Raw genomic sequence first — 20,691 nt, 5'->3', positions numbered from 1 at the left:
CTGAAAATCACCCCTAATTGAGAGTCACTAGTCTAAAAAAAGGCATTAAGAAGAATATATGTAAAAATAATAAAGTGTTCTAAAATAAATTGTTAACAAAGCAAACACATAGTTCACTTGGAAATGTATTAAAAGCACATTTATGCAGCACAGTAGCCTTTAAACAACTCACCAAAACCAAGTACAAAGACTTCACTGACTGAGAAATTTTAATAATCACTTTTAAGAATCCAGATAATATAGGTAGAAGTGCTCATGAGAAGTATTACAAATAGTGCCCAGTCACAACCTGATTAGAGCTCCTCTTCTGCTATATACAGTGTTCTACTTCAGATAAAAACTGGTATGATAGTGTGGACATCCCAAATTGGAATACAATGCACTATATAAAATATTCCACTATTTATATAATGAATATTTAGCATTTGAGGCAAACAAAATGTACTAATACCTCAATATAACCTTTAGGATGTCTGATTAAATCCTGAGTTAGTGTCTCCCTTTTTCCAAATCTCAAATATAAAACTACATTCAAACAAAACTTCATGGGACTCCATCACTTAAGATCCTGAAGAAAAATTAATTTCCCAAATTTTATACTCTGGGTGATTTGGGTGAACTTTCAAAAGTTGATGTATAGGGTCATTTGGGAATAACAATTTTTCAAAAATGTATGCTTTGGGACTTAGTAATATTATTACTTGAAGTATATATTATGAGTCAGTTCCCTGCCCTTGTTAGGAAAACCAAAGAGTAACTGGTGAGGCCTGGATTTTACATAACAGGAATAGTATCACTCAACTGATTTTTCAGTAGACAGAGTACAACTCTTTCTTGAAAACTATATTCTGAAGAATTTTATAATCACCCCCAAAATGGAAACCCTGCAATACCCTGACTATGCTAAATTGCTAAGTACAGCTTTCAACATGCATAGACTTGAAACCCTCAAAAACAGTGACCATCATACATCATACCAAGCCCAGTATTAAACTCCAATATTATTTTTAAAAGATCCACCAATTGCCCCATTAATCCCTGTATCCTAACAATTCACAGTATCACAGAACCTGTCCCAGGCAAAGAACATCAGGACAACATTAACTAAGTACCAAGTAGCATATGACAATATACTCTGTACTTTCCTTTACAGGCACTCAATTCTTTGCTTTTTATATAAATGATTAGCAGTAGCAATGCAGCAGAAACTACTAGACAGAGAAAGTCAAATTAAAATGAAAAACCATTCCACAAATAAAGTCACTATCATGACAAAGGAGCTAAAAGCTAATAATATCTCAATTGTAATAAAAAAGTAAACATGTGTAACTATACCTTCAAGCACTCCCACGGCTAGGAATCTTCCATAGAACAACTCTACCATGGGGTTCTTTGGCTTCTCTTCATCCCTAAAAATCACATTAAAAATATAAATGTGGTTATAATTCTTAATTTTTAGAACTGTAAATAATAGAGAAAACATTAAAAGAACAATAATATATGCCAAGACAATAACATTTATGTGGTTATCATGTGTTTGGCGCTGCGACTTAGTGTTGGGCCAAGGTACTTAAATTTATTTTCCGTTTCTTCACCTGTCAACTGAGGATAGTAATAGTAATGGAACTCACAAGGTTGTTGTAAGGGTTAAAATGAATTACTATGTAGGACCTCTTATAAGAAGACCTAAGTAGAGTCTGTATTCAGGAAGTGCCTGATCCTTCCATTATCATTTCGACCTTGAACTTTTAGTCTGTACAATACATGCTTATCTGGACTTGCTGGGAAGGAGGGAAAGCCACTTTTAATCAAAATAAATTTCTATAAAATTTCAATAAGTCATTTCCCACATTTACCCAGAAGAATGAACAATAGCCATCAGCAGTGAAGGAGAAAAACACCAGCTTCAACCCAGGTAGCTAAAGAGAAACTCCATAAAGTTTCATGTTGCTGGTAAAATTAGTCATCTGTGAATTTTCCAAATTCTTTAACATATAAATTTGTTGTTTTTCTTTTTTGCTTGAAGCAAATAGAAACTGACAATTTTAAACTTTTTTTTAACGCTTTGTACCGTGTGGTCTAAAAACACAAAGTTTATTTTGGCCTTGCTATATAAAAGTATGTTGTGTCCACAACTGCAGAGAGACTTTTTCTTCATAAATTTTGTGTTTAAATTAGTAAAACTGATTTATTTTAAAAAAGAGAGAAGGACACTATCTGTCTCTTGATATATGTGTTACATTCACCCTCATTTAAACCATAAAATAATTGGTGGGAAGTACTTCACTTAATCTCTGGAACAATCCTATGAGGTAGTGTGGTGGTCATCACTGCTATTCAAAGAGATTTCTGTCCCTCTACTTTTAGGTACATAGTAAGAAGCACTTTCCCATTTACTTTTTATTGAAATTTGAAAAAAATCTGAACTGTGATAAAATACACACAATATAAAATTTACCATCTTAACCATTTTTAAGTTTACAGTTTGGCAGTGTTAAGTATATTCACACTGTTGTACAACCAACTTCCAGAACTATTTTTCATCTTGAGAAACTGATTAAACAACTCCACATTCCTCCCTCCCACCAGGCCCTGGCAACCACCATCCTAACTTTCTGTTCCTTTGAGTTTGACAACTATTGACACATCATGTAAGTGACATACAGTGTTTGTCTTTTTGTGACTGGCTAATTTCACTTAGCATCATGTCTTCAAGGTTCATCCATGTTGTAGGATGTATCAGAGTTTCCTTACTTGTTAAGGATATTCCATTGTATGTGTATAACACATTTGTATTTCCATTCATCCATGGACACATCAGTTGCTTTCACCCTGCTATCAATTCTTTTGGATATAAATTCAGCAGTAGAATTGCTGGATTATGTGGTTAATTCTTGTTTTTTTCATCTTTATAGATACAATTGACCAACAAAACTGTAAGGTATTTAAAGTACAATGTGAAGATCTGACATATGTATACACTGTGAAAGGATTCCCTCCATCAAATAATTATATTAGTAATAATTTTTTGAGGAACCACCATGTTTTCCACAGCAGCTGCACCGTTTTACATTCCCATCAACAGTGCACAAAAGTTTCAATTTTTTCACATCTTCATCAACACATGTTATTTTCTGTTTTGTTTTGGTTTTGGTTTGGTGAGGGTTTTTTTGGTTTTTGTTTTTTGATAGCAGCCATCCTAATGGGTATGAGGTGTTCCCATTAACTTTGAAGTTAAGTAAACCACATGACTTGCTCTGCACAACAAAATGTGAGTGGAAGTAATGTGTGCCATTTCTGGGCTGTAACTTTGAGAACCAATATACTTTCCACTGATGTGGTGATCCCAGAATCCTGTGATGAGATGAAGCCTCTGTCAGTGTAAGGCCCTGTCAATGGATGTGCAGAGCCCGTTGCTCACACTCATTGGGCATAGCTAAGGCTATGACATAAACCTCTGAAGTTTGGGGGATGTTGCCACAGGATTATCTAGCCCACCCTAAATGGCAGCAGGTGGCACTCTTACCTCTATTGCACTGGTAATAAAACTGTAGACTACGCTAAGTCACTTGCCCAAATTCACACAACTAGTAAGTGCTCAAACTGAAAAGCAAACTCAAGTCTGCCTCTAAAACCTATGAATCCTCCCACTATGCATACTTAATCTCTGGGCATTTTAACTGTATGAAAACAGTTTATTTCACACCTTATTTTTTACACTGTGACTTGAGACTGATATGGGGGAGAGGAAGAATCCAAAGATTGTCTCTCTTAATGTAAATGTCTATGAATCTTTAGACATAAATATTAGTATATCCATTTCCACAGGTCATATTTCCATGTAGAAAAGCAACATTCCTGGTTTCTCTCCTTACTGTCACATACATACTGCATAGAAAGAGCAGTGACATACCAGGTTGGTGACTTTGGCCGAAGAAACTGGGTAAGAGCTGCTCGACTAATTCTGAATTCTCTTTCCAAATCTTCGTATCTGAATTTTGGTCTGCTCTCCACTGACTTGTGGTATGCACACTGACCTTCCCTAAGGAGTCAGACAGACCAATCTTCTAGAAATTGTTTACCCTGTCCTTCTTTGCAACCTCTCAGAGGTCCTACTCTTTACTGTGCATTTAAGCTTTGAACATCAGGGACTAACACTGTGGTTATCAACAGAAATGTAAGGAACCCAAGTGAAGAGCAATTTAAAAGACGTGAGACTTCTATTGATATAACAAAAATGATATACCCACCACCTGCATGAAGAAAAGCTAGATTGACACAAATAGCAAAGGGCAAAAGAAATCACTAAAGAAAACCTGTATCAGGGACACTTTAGCCTTGGGAATTAGGTCAACACAGAAAGAGTTCAGAGATCTAGGGCAACTGATAGAGTAACCTACTCAGTGCTTCCCAATCTTTTTAATGTCACTGGCACACAGATAATATATGCAGAGAACTCTGGAATAAAACCACATGTTTTCTCATGATCACAGAAACAGGATCAATACCTCCACATACCTATAATCTGGCTTACCATGGCACAACAACTGGAAAGCTCTGTTCTAGATAGGCAGAGCATAGTGGTTCAAAAAGTTTTAGCTTGGGGCTTCCCTGGTGGCGCAGTGGTTGAGAGTCCGCCTGCCGATGCAGGGGACATGGGTTCGTGCCCCGGTCCGGGAGGATCCCACATGCCGCGGAGCGGCCGGGCCCGTGAGCCATGGCCGCTGAGCATGTGCGTCCGGGGCCTGTGCTCCGCGGCGGGAGAGGCCACAACGGTGAGAGGCCCACGTACCGCAAAAAAAAAAAAAAAAAAAAAAAATTTTAGCTCCATAAACAGTAAAGAAAAAACAAAACTACTGAGAAATGAATGAGGAGAAGGACATATTTCAAATAAGACAATTTTAGATGAAATGGGAAAGTTCTAGCTTCTTTTAAAACAGTTTTAGGAAACGGGGAGAGAACTTGTTAGTTACCAGATCAGAAAAGTTGACACTGGGACCCAAAGAAATTTTTCAAAAGTAAATGAGTAATAAGGAAAGATCTCCAAAATCAGAAAAGAATGATCCTTTCAGAAATAACCAGGATTCAGGCAACAGTCAAGTGGCAGTCTTCTAAGGCTAGAGATAAAAAGTAATCAGGGAGTTGTGTTGCAGATAGGTTACTATATGAGCTGCTTATAGAAAATCTGGATAGATTTGAGGAGGAACTAGGGATTTCAGGGTAAAACATTCAAAGAATTACTGAGAGAACTTCAAAGAGACTCAGTAATCATTGATGAGGATATAGATATTGTTCACATTCTGAGGAAACAAGCTCAATAAATTTTGGGGGTTGGAACTCTAAGGAAAAGTACAAGGAACGTGAGTTTTACTAAAGAGGAGCCAGCGTGGACAATCATAGATCAAGTCCACACATGGGCTGTCTGCTGGTCTGACAGGACAGAACCCTGGTGGAATTCTGCAACACAAAAGAGGTGAAGGTGGACAATGCATGTTTGAACAATAAATTACTTGGGCATACTCCTAACTCATATTTCACTAGCTCTCATTATGAGGGCCCTATCAAGAAAATACAGAGGAACATGTTAGACAAAAACAAATTTATAGGTCAGAATACAAAGTCAAAAGAAGAAAAAGAGAAGATACTCGTCCACCAAACACAGCTGGTCCTGAATGAGGTAGAAGCTAAGAAGCAGGTTAAACTATTAAAAATTCAGCCAAGCCTTCCTTAAAGAAGAATGAAAAAAACGTCTATGTAACTGAACCTTAAAGGGCTATCCCGCCCAGAAAAAAAAAAGTAGCAGAAAGAAATAGAGTCAAGTCCTAGAACTTTCAAAAGCTGAGGAAAGAGCATATCATAGAGATGATGATCTTCACTGGATGCTGGAACTCAGGTTTCAGAAGCATCAACAGCAGAGTCAGTTCAGCAATCTGATAGGGAGATTTACAAATGAAGCTAACATGAAGAGAAGAAAGAAACTACCTAGAAAGCATGTTTTACAGGCCTAAACAATCCCATACCGATGCAATGGCAACAACCACTGGGCACAGAAAAATGTTATTAGAAAGAGCTTACATTCAATGCAGCACTGAGGGCCAGAAAACTGAAGCTCGTTAAGAAAAATGTAACTTAAGAGTTTTGGTGGACAGAAAAGAAGGGCACCTGACCAGAGCTGTTAGCATCATAAACTTCTAAACATGTCAAGAAGGAAGCGGCTTTGTTCAATGCCACATTCTCAAGACAGTTTCCAACAGTAGAATTTTTTCCCTCAGATACTGTAGATTTAGCACCATAATCTCGAGAGATTTCTTCCAACGTAAGTTTATAAGTAGTTGTCTAAGACCAACTGGCCCTTAATGACAGGCATCTTGGCAGAACTAAAACCATGATGACTGCCTCCATTTATGACATTATCCAGATTTTCTGCTACAGTCTTTAGCAACAATAACTTGAGTCTGGATTGTACTAAGATCTAGGAATATTATAGCTGGACTGAAAGTTAAAGGGCTGAAGTTGTGTTTTGTTTCAAAATTTCAAAAGTAAGAGATCAATGTTAATCATGTGTCCTAATAATCCTTCAAAATCTAAAATTAGAGTATATGAAATTCAACATTTGAAGGACTGAAAGAACTACACACATACAAGTGAAAGAGAATACAGGCTTCACCTGAAGAACCTCAACTCAATTCAGGCACAGAATTCAACTCAATTCAGGCCTGTAGTGTAAAGGCTGAACAAACTCAGAAAGTCAAAAATGATTTCTTTTTTGTTAGACTGCAACGAAAGGGCAAAAGAATCTGACTTTCAAGTATAATTTGTTTGGATTTTTCCTTAAAAGATCAAGTAGATATAATTTGGAAACTTATTTTTCCCCTGAGAATTTGAGAACAAATGAGGAGGGCTATATAAAATTTTAGAAGCATCTCCTAGTTGCTAACAATATATAATTAGAATATTTTTACTTTAATTCAATCTCATTGCAGACTACGTTATTATGCCTTTTTTGGACAATAAGCCTGGCCATAATTTTAAAATAGAAAAAGAAAAGATACATCTAACTAAGAAACTAAAAGACCTGTACTCAGAAAACTAGGAAACTGATGAAAGAAACTGCAGACATAAACAAATGGAAATATATATGGTGCTCATGGATTGAAAGAATTAGTATTGTTAAAATGATCATACTACCCAAAGCAATCTACAGATTCAATGTATCTCTATAAAAATATCAAAGGCAGTTTTCACAACACTAGAACAAATAATTCTAAAATTTGTATGGAAACACAAAAGACCCTGAATACACAAAACAATCTTGAGAAAAAAGAGCAAAACCAAAAGTATCAAGCTGCCCCTAGTAACCCAGCTGGAACCGGTCTGAGGTGGCGCAGGGCCTGTGAGTTTGGTTTTAAGTGCCTGGTGGGAAAGCACATGTAAGTGCAACTCCTTTCTCGGAATGAGAAAATTATTGCTCAGAAAGGCACAACTTGTCTAAGTTTACACAGCTAGTTGGCAGATTGGCTAGGACTTGGTTTTCGTCATCAAAGTCAGTGCTCTTTAAGCTATCTAGGAGCAGACAAGATGGCCGAGTAGAAGGACCTGAGCTAGCCGTCTCTCATACAAACACCAAAATCACAACTACCTGCTGAACAACCATTGACAAAAAATGACTGAAACCAACCAAAAAAGGATACTCTAGTTCCAAAGACAAGGAAGAAGCCACAATGAGAAGGTAGGAGGGGCATATTCGTGATCAAATCCCATACATGCTGGGTGGGGAACCCACAAACTAGAAAATAATTATACTGCAGAGGTTCTCCCACAGGAAAGAGAGTTCTGAGCCCCACATCAGGCTACCCAGTCTGGGCATCTGGCATTAGGAGGAGGAGCCCCCAGAGCATTTGCTTTGAAGGCCAGCAGGGCTTTATCACAGGAACTCCACAGGACTAGGGGAAACAGAAATGCCACTCTTGGAGGGTGAACACAAGGTCTTGTGCACACCGGGACCCAGGGGAAAAAGCAGTGACTTCACAGGAGCCTGGGACGGACCTACCTGCTGGTCTTGGAAGGTCTCCGGGAGAGGCAGGGGGTGGCTCTGGCTCACTGCAGGAACAAGGACACTGGTGGCAGAGGTACTGGTGAGTACTACTCATTGGCGTGAGCTGTCCTGGAGGCCACCATTTTGATGCAAAGACCTGGTCCCACCCAAGAGCCCTTAGGCTCCAGTGCTGGGATGCCGCAGGCCAAACAACCAACAGGATAGGAACACAGTCCCACCCATCAGCAGACAGGCTGCTTTAAGTTTTCCTGAGCCCACAGCTGCTTCTGAACACACTGCTTGACAGAGCCCTGCTCACCATAGAGACAAGACCCAGCTCCACCCACCAGTGGGCAGGTATCAGTCCCTCCCACCTGGAAGCCTGCACAAGCCTCTTAGACCAGCCTCACCTACCAGGGGTCAGACACCAGAAGCAAGAGGAACTACAATCCTGCAGCCTGTGACACTGCAAATACAAAGTTAGATAAAATGAGACAGCAGAGGAACATGTTCCAGATGAGGTAACAAGATAAAACCCCAGAAGAACAACTAAGTGAAGTGCAGACAGGCAATCTAACTGAAAAAGAATTCAGAGTAATAGTAAAGATGATCCAAGATCTTGGAAAAAGAATGGAGGCACAGACCAAGAAGATATAGGGAATGTTTAACAAGGAGCTAGAAGATTTAAAGAACAAACAGAGTTCAACAATACAGTATCTGCAATGAAAAACACACTAGAATAAATCAATAGCAGAATAAATGAGGCAGAAGGATGGATAAGTGAACTGGAAGACAGAATGGTGAAAATCACTGCTGTGGAACAGAATAATGAAAAAAGAATAAAAGAAATGAGGACAGTTTAAGAGATCTCTGGGACAACATTAAATGCACGAACATTCATATTATAGAGGTCCCATAAGGAGAGGAAAGGGCCTGAGAAAACATTTGAAAAGATAATAGCTGAAAACTTACCTAACATGGGAAAGGAAACAGTCACCCAAGTCCAGGAAGCACAGATAATGCCATACAGGATAAACCCAAGGAGGAACACACCAAGACACATTAATCAAATTGACAAAAGTTAAAGACAAAGAGAAAATAGTAAAAGTATCAAGGGAAAAGCAACAAATAACATACAAGGGAATCCCTATAAGGTTATCAGTTGATTTTTTAGCAGAAACTCTGCAGGCCAGAATGGACTAACACATATATCTAAAGTGATGAAGGGAAAAAAACCTACAAGTATATTCTTATACTCTACCCAGCAAAGCTGTCGTTCAGATTCAAAAGAGAAATCAAAAGCTTTACAGACCAGCAAAAGCTAAGAGAATTCAGCAACACCAAACCTACTTTACAACAAATGCTAAAGGGATTTCTCTAGGCAGAAAAGAAAAGGCCACAACTAGAAACAAGAAAATTACAAATGGGAAAGCTCACCAGTAAAGGCAGGAAAATATACATACATAAATATGGTATCAAAACCAGCAACTGTGAGAAGAGGTGAGTACAAATATAGAATACTGGAAATGCATTTGAAATTAAGAGACCAGAAACTTAAAACAATCTTGTATATACATATGGACTGCTACATCAAAACTTCACAGTAACCACAAACCAAAAATCTATAATAGATACACACACAAAAAAGAAAAAGCAATATAAACACAACACTAAAGACAGTCATCAAATCACAAGAGAAGAGAAAAATATAGGAAGGGAAGAAAAAAGACCTGCAAAAACAAACCCAAAACAATTAACAAAATGGCAGTAAGTATGTATCAGTAATGATCTTAAACATAAATGGATTAAATGCTCCAACCAAAAGCAAAAACAAGAACCTTATGTACGCTGTCTGCAAGAGACCCACTTCAGATCTAGGGACACATACAGACTGAAAGTGAGGGGATGGACAAAGGTATTTCATACAAATGGAAATCAAAAGAAAGCTGGAGTCGCAAAATTCATATCAGACAAAATAGACTTTAAAATAAAGACTGTTACAAGAGACAAAGAAGGACATTACATAATAATCAAGGGAAAAATACAAGAAGAGAAAACAATTGTAAATACATATGCATCCAACATAGGAGCACCTCAACATAGAAGGCAAATGTTAACAGCCATAAAAGGAGAAATCAACAGTAAAACAATAAGAGTGGAGAACATTAACAGCCCACTTACATCAATAGACAGATCATCCAGACAGAAAGTCAATAAGGAAGCACAGGCCTTAAATGACACACTAAATCACATAGACTTAATTGATACTTATAGAGCATTCCATCTGAAAGTAGCAGAACACACAATCTTTTCAAGTGAACATGGAACACACTCCAGCACAGATCACATCATGAGCCATAAAGCAAGCCTCTATAAATTTGAGACTGAAATCGTATCAAGCATCTTTTCCGACCACGACACTATGAGATCGGACAACAGATACGAGAAAAAACTAAAAAAACACCAACACGTGGAGGCTAAACCATATGCTACTAAATAACCAATGGATCACTGAAGAAGTCAAAGAGGAAATCAAAAAATACCTAGAGGTGAATGAAAATGAAAACATGATGATCTGAAACCTACAGTACACAGCAAAAGCAGTTCTAAGAGTGAAGTTTATAGCAATACAATCTTACCTCAGTAAAAAAGAAACATCCCAATTAAACAACCTAACCTTACACCTAAAGCAACTAGAGAAAGAACAACAAACAAAACTCAAAGCTAGCAGAAGGAAAGAAATCATAAAGATTAGAACAGAAATAAATTAAATCGAGATTAAAAAAACAATAAAAAAAGATCAATGAAACTAAAACCTAGCTCTTGGAAAAGACAAACAAAATTGATAACCTTTAGCCAGACTCATGAAGAAAAAGAGGGTCATGGCTCTAATCAATAAAATTAGAAAAAAAAAAAAGAAGTTACAACTGACACCACAGAAATAAAAAGGAGCATAGAAGACTACTATAAGCAATTATATACCAATAAAATGGACAACTTAGAAGAAATGGACAAATTCTTAGAAAGGTACAATCTCACAAAACTGAACCAGGAAGAAATAGGAAATAGGAACAGACCAATCACAAGCACTAAAATTGAAACTGTGACATAAAAGCTTCCAACAAACAAAAGCCCAGGACCAGATGGCTTCACAGGTGAATTCTATCAACCATTTAGTGACTAGTTAACAAGTATCCTTCTGAAACTATTTCAAAAATTGCAGAGGAGGAACACTCCAAACTCATTCTATGAGGCCACCATGACCCTGATAGTAATACCAAAGATACCACAAAAAAAGAAAATTAAAGGCCGATATCACTAATGAACATGATGTAAAAATGAATGATGTAAAAATCCTCAACAAACTACTAGCAAACTGAATCCAAAAACGCATTAAAAGGATTATACACCTTAATCAAGTGGGATTTATCCCAGAGATGCAAGAACTTTTCGATCTCTGTAAATCAATCAGTGTGATACACCACATTAACAAACTGAAGATTAAAAACCATACGATCATCTCAATAGATTCAGAAAAAACTTTTATCAAAATTCAACACCCATTTATGATAAACACTCTCCAGAAAGTGGGCATAGAGGGAACCTACCTCAACATAATAAAGGCCATGTATGACAAAACCCACAGCTAACATCATACTCAATGGTGAAAAACTGAAAGCATTTCCTTTAAGATCAGGAATAAGACTAGGATGTCCACTCTAGCCACTTTTATTCTGCATAGTTTTGGAAGCCCTAGCCATGGTAATCAGAGAAGAAAAAGAAATAAAAGGAATCCAAATTGGAATAGAAGTAAAACTGTCACTGTTTGCAGATGACATGATACTATACACAGAAGATCCTAAAGATGGTACCAGAAAACTACTAGAGCTCATCAATGAATCTGGTAAAGTTGCAGGATTCAAAATTAATACACAAAAATCTGCTGCATTTCTATAAACTAATAACAAAAGATCTGAAAGAGAAATTAAGGAAACAATCCCATTTGCCATCGCATCAAAAAGAATAAATTACCTAGGAATAAACCTACCTAAGGAGGCAAAAGACCTGAACTCTGAAAACTATAAGCTGCTGATGAAAGAAATCGAAGATGAATGATACAAATAGATGGAAAGATATATCATGTTCTTGGATTGGAAGAATCAACAATGTCAAAATGACTATACTACCCAAGGTAATCTACAGATTCAATGTAATCCCTACCAAATTACAAATGGCATTTTTTGCCAATCTAGAACAAAAAAATCTTAAAACTTGTATGGAAACAAAAGACCCCAAATACCGAAAGCAATTTTGAGAAAGAAAAACTGAGCTGGAGTAATCAGCCTCCCTGACTTTAGCTACAGTAATGAAAACAGTATGGTAATGGCACAAAGAGTGACTTGCAGATACACGGAACAGGATAGAAAGCCCAGAAATAAAACCATGCACCTACAGTCAATTAATCTATGACAAAGGAGGCAAGAATATACAATGGAGAAAAAACAGTCTCCTCAATAAGTGGTGCTGGGAAAACTGCACAGCTATATATAAAAGAATGAAATTAGAGCATTTGCTAACACCATACAGAAAAATAAACTCAAAATGGATTAAAGACCTAAATGTAAGACCAGATACTATAAAACTCTTAAGAGGGAAACATAAGCAGAACACCCTTTGACATAAATCACAGCAATATTTTTTGGATCCATTTCCTAGAGTAATGAAAGTTAAAAACAAAAATAAACAAATGGAACCTAATTAAATTTAAAAGCCTTTGAATAGCAAAGGAAACCATAAACAAAATGACAAGACAACCAACAGAATGGAAAAAAATATTTGTAAAAGATGCAACCAACCAGAGATTAATCTCCAAAATACAGAGACAGCTCATGCAGCTCACTATCAAAATTAATAATAATAACCCCATCAAAAAAATGGGCAGATCTAAATAGACATTTCTCCAAAGACAACATACAGATGACCAACACACACAAGAAAAGATGCTCAACATTGCTAATTATTAGAGAAATGTAAGTCAAAACTACAATGAGGTATCACCTCACACTGGTCAGAATGGCCATCATCAAACAGTCTACAAACAACAAATGCTGGAGAGGGCATGAAGAAGAGGGAACCCTCCTATGTTGTTGGTGGGAATATAAAGTGGTACAGACACTATGGAGAACAGTATGAAGGTTCCTTAAAAAACTAAAAATAGAGCTATCATATGATCCAGCAACCCTACTCCTGGGCATATATCCGGAGAAAACCATACTTCAAAAAGATACATGCGCCCCAGTGTTCAATGCAGCACTATTTACAATAGCCAAGACATGGAAGCAACCTAAATATCCACTGACAGATGAATGGATAAAGAACATGTGGTACATATATACAATGGAGTACTACTACTCAGCCATAAAAAATACTGAAATAATGCCATCTGCAACAACATGGATGGAGTAGAGATTATCATACTAAGTGAAGTAAGTCAGACAAAGACAAGTATCATACAGTATCACTTATATGTAGAATCTAAAAAAATGATACAAATGAACTTTAAAAAACAGAAACAGGCTCACAGAAATAGGTAACAAACTTATGGCTATCAAAGGGGAAAGGTGGAGGGGAAGGGATAAATTAGGAGGTTGTGATTAACATATACACACTACTATACATATAATAGATAATCAACAAGGACCTACTGTATAGCCCAGGGAACTCTAACCAATACTCTGTAATAACCTATATGGGAAAAGAATCTGAAAAAGAATAGATATATGTAAAAAAATTGTTAGCTAAAACCAAGGGTATGATGCTTCCTCATTTCAAACTATACAACTACAAAGCTATGGAAATCAAGAGTATAGTACCAGCACAAAAACAGACAGGTAGACAAATGGAACAGAACAGAGAGCCCAGAAATAAGCCCACACTTATATGCTCAATTAATGTATAACAAAGGAGGCAAGAATATACAATAGGGAAAAGAAAGCCTCTTCAGTAAATGGTGTTGGGAAAACTGGACAGCTACATGCAAAAGAATTAAATCAAACCACTTTCCTACATCATATACAAAAATAAACTTAAAATGTATTAATGACTACCTGAAACCATGAAACTCTTAGAAGAAAACATAGGCAGTAGGCTTTTTGGCTTCAATCTTAGCAACAATTTTTTGGATATGTCTCCTCAGACAAAGGAAACAAAAGCAAAAATAAACAAAAGGGACTACATCAAACTAAAAAGCTTCTGCAGAGTAAAGGAAACTATTATCAAAATGAAAAGGCAACCTATTAAATGGGAGAAGATATCTGCAAATGATATGTCTGATAAGGGGTTAATATACAAAATATACAAAGAACTCATATAATTCAATATATATAAATTAAAAAAATCCTAATTAAGAAAATGGGCATAGGAGCTGAATAGAGACTTTTCTCAGAAGACATACAGATGGCCAACAGGCACATGAAAAGATGCTCAACATCACTAATCATCAGGGAAATGCAAATCAAAACCACAATGATATATCACCTCACACCTGTCAGAATGGCTATTATCAAAAAGACAACAAAGCAACACCCAGCTCTACCCACCACCAGTCCCTCCCAGCAGGAAGCTTGCAACAGCCTCTTAGATAGCCTCAGCCACCAGAGGGCAGACAGCAGAAGCAAGAAGAATTACAATCTTCCAGCCTGTGGAAGGAAAACCACATTCACAGAAAGACAGACAAAATGAAAAGGCAGAGGACTATGTACCAGATGAAGGAACAAGATAAAACCTCAGAAAAACAACTAAATGAAGTGGAGATAGGCAACCTTCCAGAAAAAGAATAGAGAATAATGATAGTGAAGATGATCCAGGACCTCAGAAAAAGAATGGAGGCAAAGATTGAGAAGATGCAAGAAATGTTTAACAAAAACCTAGAAGAATTAAAGAACAAACAAACAGAGATGAAGAACACAATGACTGAAATGAAAAATACACTAGAAGGAATCAATAGCAGAACAACTGAGGCAGAAGAACGGATAAGTGACGTGGAAACAGAATGGTGGAATTCACTGCCGCGGAACAGAATAAAGAAGAAGGAATGAAAAGAAATGAAGACAGCCTAAGAGACCTCTGGGACAACATTAAATGCAACAACATTCGCATTATAGGGGTCCCAGAAGGAGAAGAGACCTAGAAAGGACCCGAGAAAATATCTGAAGAGATTATAGTTGAAAACTTCCCTAACATGGGAAAGGAAATAGCCACCCAAGTCCAGGAAGCACAGAGAGTCCCAGGCAGGATAAACACAAGGAGAAACACACTGAGACACATAGTAATCAAATTGACAAAAATTAAAGACGAAGTAAAGTTATTAAAAGCAACTAGGAAAAAACGACAAATAACATAAAAGGGAACTCCCATAAGGTTAACAGCTCATTTCTCAGCAGAAGCTCTACAAGCCAGAAGGGAGTGGCAGGACATATTTAAAGTGATGAAAGGGAAGAACCTACAACCAAGATTAGTCTACCCAGCAACGATCTCATTCAGATTCAATGGAGAAATCAAAAGCTTTACCGACAAGCAAAAGCTAAGAGAATTCAGCACCACCAAACCACCTCTACAACAAATGCTAAAGGAACTTCTCTAAGTGGGAAACACAAGAAAAGAACCTACAAAAACAAACCCGAAACAATTAAGAAAATGGTAATAGGAACATACATATCGATAATTACCTTAAATGGAAATGGATTAAATGCTCCAACCAAAAGACTCAGGCTTGCTGAATGGATACAAAAACAAGACCCATCTATATGCTGTCTACAAAAGACCCACTTTAGACCTAGGGACACATACAGACTGAAAGTGACGGGATGGAAAAAGATATTCCATGCAAATGGAAATCAAAAGAAAGCTGGAGTAGCAATACTCATATCAGATAAAATAGACTTTAAAATAAAGAATGTTACAAGAGACAAGGAAGGACATTACATAATGATCAAGGGATCGATTCAAGAAGAACGTATAACAATTAATAAATATATATGCACCCAACATAGGAGCACCTCAATACATAAGGCAAATGCTAAGAACTATGAAAGAGGAAATCGACAGTAACACAATAATAGTGGGGGACTTTAACACGTCACTTACACCAATGGACAGATCATCCAGACAGAAAATTAATAAGGAAACACAAGCTTAAATGACACAATAGACCAGATAGATTTAATTGATATTATAGGACATTCCATCTGAAAACAGCAGATTAGATTTTCTTCTCAAGTGCACACGAAACATTCTCCAGGATAGATCACATGTTGGGTCACAAATCAAGCCTCAGTAAATTTAAGAAAATTGAAATCATATCAAGCATCTTTTCTGACCACAACACTATGAGATTAGAAATAAACTACAGGGAAAAAAATGTAAAAAACACAAACATATGGAGGCTAAACAAACAAGAAAGACAGCAAACAACAAGCGTTGGTGAAAATGTGGAGAAAAGGGAACCCTCATGCATTCTTGGTGGTAATGTAAATTGGTGCAGTCACTATGCCAAACAGTATGGAGGCTGTCAAAAAGTTAAAAACAGAACTACCATATATGATCCAGCAATTCCACTTCTGGATACTTATCCAAAGAAAACAAAAACACTAATTCAAAAAGATATATGCACCGTTAAGTTCACTGCAGCATTATTCACAATAGCTAAGATACAGATGCAACCTAAGTGCCCACTGATAGATAAATGCATAAAGATGTGTGTGTCTGTGTGTGTGTATGTGAGTGTGTATATACTCATTCCATGTAATATTATTCAGCCATAAAAAAAGAATGAAACCTTGTCATTTGTGACAACATGGATAGACCTAGAGGGTATTATGCTAAGTGAAATAAGTCAGACAGAGGAAGACAAATATTGTATCATTTCACTCACATATGGAATCTAAAAAACAAATGAACAAACATAAAACAGAACAGAGTCATAGATACAGAGAACAAACAGATGGTTGCCAGTAGGAAGGCGGATGGTGGCGGGGGATGAGTGAAGTAGGTGAGGGAAATTAAGAGGTAGAAACTTCTAGTTACAAAATAAGTGAGTCACAGGGATGTACAGCATGGGGAATATAGTCAATAATAATCAAATATCTTTGTATGATAAAGGTGGTCAAAAGGTACAAACTTCCAGTCATAAGATAAATTAAGTACTGAAATGATTAACACAATTAACACTGCTGTATGTTATATGTGAAATTTGTAAGAATAAATTCTAAGAGTTCTCATCATAAGGAATAAATATTTTTTTCTTGTATTTTGTATCTATATGAGATGATGGATGTTTACTAAACTTATTGTGGTAATCATTTTATGATGTATGTAAGTCAAATAATTATGCTGTATACTTCAAACTTACACAGTGCTGTTATGTCAATTATATCTCAATAAAACTGGAAGAAGAACAAATAAGAACAAAAATAGATAAAAAGAGAAGGAAAGAATTTTCAGCCTTGGATTTTTGCCTGTATTCTAGGTGTTAATTTACATAATGCATCTTGTAGAATCATATCAGAACCTGCGGTGGCAAATCCTAAATGGTCCACCAATGTTTCAGGAAGATGCACAAAGGAACCAATGTTTGGTGTTAGGAGAGTGGCCTCAGAAGAGTGGGAGTAGGACCACCCTGAAAGTGTGTGAACTTCTTCCCTTAAGGAGGTCTGCCCATATATTTTAAATGACCAGAGTCTTAGTGGTTCAACCAAATGGGCACAAAATAAAAAGCCCCAGGGAATGTTAAGAAGAAACTTTACATGGAAGGAATCATGAATGTCCTCACGATTCCATGTAAAAAGATTTCATCAGAATTATTACTCCTGGCATGTTTCCCTACCACTGACCCATCTTCTTCATGGAATATGACTTCATGGAATAAGAACTGATGTGGGGTTAGCTTTTTCAGAGATCACTTCTTAGATATCTCTCACTAGATTGACCTTATATTGGACATCTAAAGCTACCCAACATTTGCAGCCATAAATTCCAAAGAGTTTGTCAAAAATACAGATAACATTTGGGTTTCCACACACTTATCTCAGATTCTTATTTCTCTGTTGACACTGAATACATAAGAAAAAAAAATGAGTGTTATTTATCGATCTCCTAATTTATCTCCATCACTAAATTTCACAATAACTTACGTCTCCTCTTCAGCTTTCATTTGGAAGGCATCTTCTAACCAATCTAATAATTTGTGTGTAAACTCACTCACGTCTTGCTGTGGGGGGAAAAGAAAAGTCTTGTTGATATTCGAGCCTACCAATGAAAACACTAAATACTGCAACATAAAACTTACAGCCAGTCTTTTCAAATGTATAATTAACTGACTCCTCACAACGGTATCATCTGAAATGTTTCACATCAAATGCAAGAAATATTTATAACTTAACCAGAGCATAAAATCATTATTTGAGAAAAACAAGCATTATATTCATAATCATGTAACTGGGTTTCACCTTAGGAGGGAAAAAAATATGTGTGTGTGTGTGTGTGTGTGTGTATATAAATTCAAACTTATCAATGAGATTTTTAAAAAGAGTTATTACCTCCCCACAAAGAGCTCTCTAATGAATCTTTATAAAATTAAGGACCCACATTACCAAAGAGTTCTTCATTATATAAAGATTTATTACTGGTTTCTGTCTTAGAAGGAATATGTGTTTTTAAACAATTCATTTTTTCAATTCAACTGTTAATGCACAGCTTTTTAAGCCATATCCGATTTTACTAAGGTATCTGTTAATTTGGATAGGTTGAGCCTAATTAATCACTGACTCCTCAACTATCAAGTCTACTACCTCATGAACTTCGAACTGATTCTCCAATCAGAACCAGCACAACCTTCACCTTTTGCCATCCCTTCGGTCCTAGATCACCTGACATAGATAAACAGGAATAAGCAGTGGCAGTTGTACTTGTCAACTACCATAAAATTCTTTCAACACTCCAACCTGGAGCATAGCAAACAGGTTTGTATAGAACCTGCATGGGGAGTAGAGTGGGCTGGGGTGGGCTGGGGGCATAAAGCAACCCTACTATGACTTCCCAAAGACAGATAAATAAGTGTAAGCAATTTGCCTTTATCAAAATAGTCCCAAATATAAAACAAACTTACTATTATACATTTTCACAGCTAGAAGTTTTTTGAAAAGCATCTGGGCCAACCTATTTACCTTTAAAATGTTGAAACTAAGGTCTAGGAAGCTTAAATAAATTGCTCCAAAGCCATATAAAGACAACTAAACTTATTAACATATAAAGACAACTTCCTTAACAGGAAGGATTCTCCTTGAGAGCCACCGGAGGGAGCACGGCCCTGCCAACACCTTTATTTTGAACTTCTGGCTTCTAGAACTATAAGAGAATCATTTTCTATTGTCTTGAAATCACTTGGATTGTGGTAATTTGTTACAGCTGTCCTAGCACACTAATATAAGACTTTAAAATGACTTTCCGTACTTTTCTATAACATTACTTACCCTGCAAGGTTATATCTGACAAGAAACAAAAAGGTTTTCTACTTATCCAATACTCTTTAGAAGAAATTGTTAGGGGGGAGAAAAACAACAAATATAAGCAAATTCTGATGTGACCACCCTTTTTGTTCATTTATCTTTGCCATAAAAAGTGAATTTTAAAAAAAAAGCACAGGGAAGGCAGTGGCAAAATCAGACATCTTTCAGCTCTCCACACATCCACGTAACAGATATATATCCAAGTACTACAACACCTACACTGCAAACGTAGCATATTTTTAAAATCTCAAGTATCGTCTTTATTTTTTGCCCATTATGTCACTGTCATCTTTTCCAACACTGTTGCTATTATTCTCTGTTACTTTCTTTCCTTCTCTTCCACTTTCCTTCTTTAATTTCTCTGACTTCTCACATTATATGTGAAAATGTTGGTTTGTTTACAGACATTTTCTATTTTTATAGGAAAATTCCCAATATTCTTTCTAAAAAATTGATAAAAAGCAACCGAACAGCACTACATAAAGATTGGGAAATAAAAGAGCAATAAAAGAAAAATAAAATAACAAAGTTAATGTCATTCAGAAACCTTTTCTGAGTAATTACGGAAAACTACTTTCTGCCAGCAAAAAGAGGCATATCAAAAGCGTGTATACTATACTGACACTGGGTTATCACACCTTGGTGAAGATTTTTAATTAAAAATTTGTGAACATTCTGAATTTTACCTACTGCTTTCATTTTAATTATAATATAAATTACAGCTTCATTTATCATATACTTTCAAGATTATCACTACTTCTTAATTTAAAAGTAAATCTTCCAAATAAACAATGTTTTAAGTGGCTCCAGCTTATTTGTATAAAGATAAATGACAACATCTTTGTCATTTATCTTTGAAAAAAATGCTTAAGAAAAGATCAGATTAAATAAAAAAGTTAATAAACTAGTAAGCACAACAAAGCTACCTGCTGGGAGTCATTTGATTTGAAAGCATCCTTAAGAATTTCAACTGCTCTTGATGGATCAACATATTTCCTTTTAGTACCAACAAGAAGTGCAAATAGATACCGAAGCTCACGCATAAAAGGCAAATTCCGATGCTCCTATTGAAAAAAAAGAAAAAATCCTTAA

The 20,691-nt window shown here is 36.3% G+C and overlaps 1 protein-coding gene across 5 annotated transcripts in view; it reads right to left on the bottom strand.

The window, feature by feature from the left end:
- Window positions 1-20,691, bottom strand: part of USP25 (ubiquitin specific peptidase 25) — a 138,493-nt gene that overhangs the window by 59,509 nt on the left and 58,293 nt on the right. For all 5 annotated transcript variants that reach the window (XM_073804389.1, XM_073804390.1, XM_019922544.3 and 2 more), the window contains 3 exons: window positions 20,526-20,663; window positions 18,226-18,302; window positions 1,336-1,409 (listed from right to left, as the gene is read on the bottom strand). In XM_073804389.1, coding sequence (XP_073660490.1) covers window positions 1,336-1,409; window positions 18,226-18,302; window positions 20,526-20,663 — 289 coding nt within the window. The remainder of the gene's footprint in view (window positions 1-1,335; window positions 1,410-18,225; window positions 18,303-20,525; window positions 20,664-20,691) is intronic.

Source organism: Tursiops truncatus, chromosome 4 (assembly GCF_011762595.2).
Source record: "Tursiops truncatus isolate mTurTru1 chromosome 4, mTurTru1.mat.Y, whole genome shotgun sequence".
Lineage (NCBI taxonomy): Eukaryota > Metazoa > Chordata > Mammalia > Artiodactyla > Delphinidae > Tursiops > Tursiops truncatus.
This window is presented reverse-complemented; position numbering and strand designations above follow the sequence as displayed.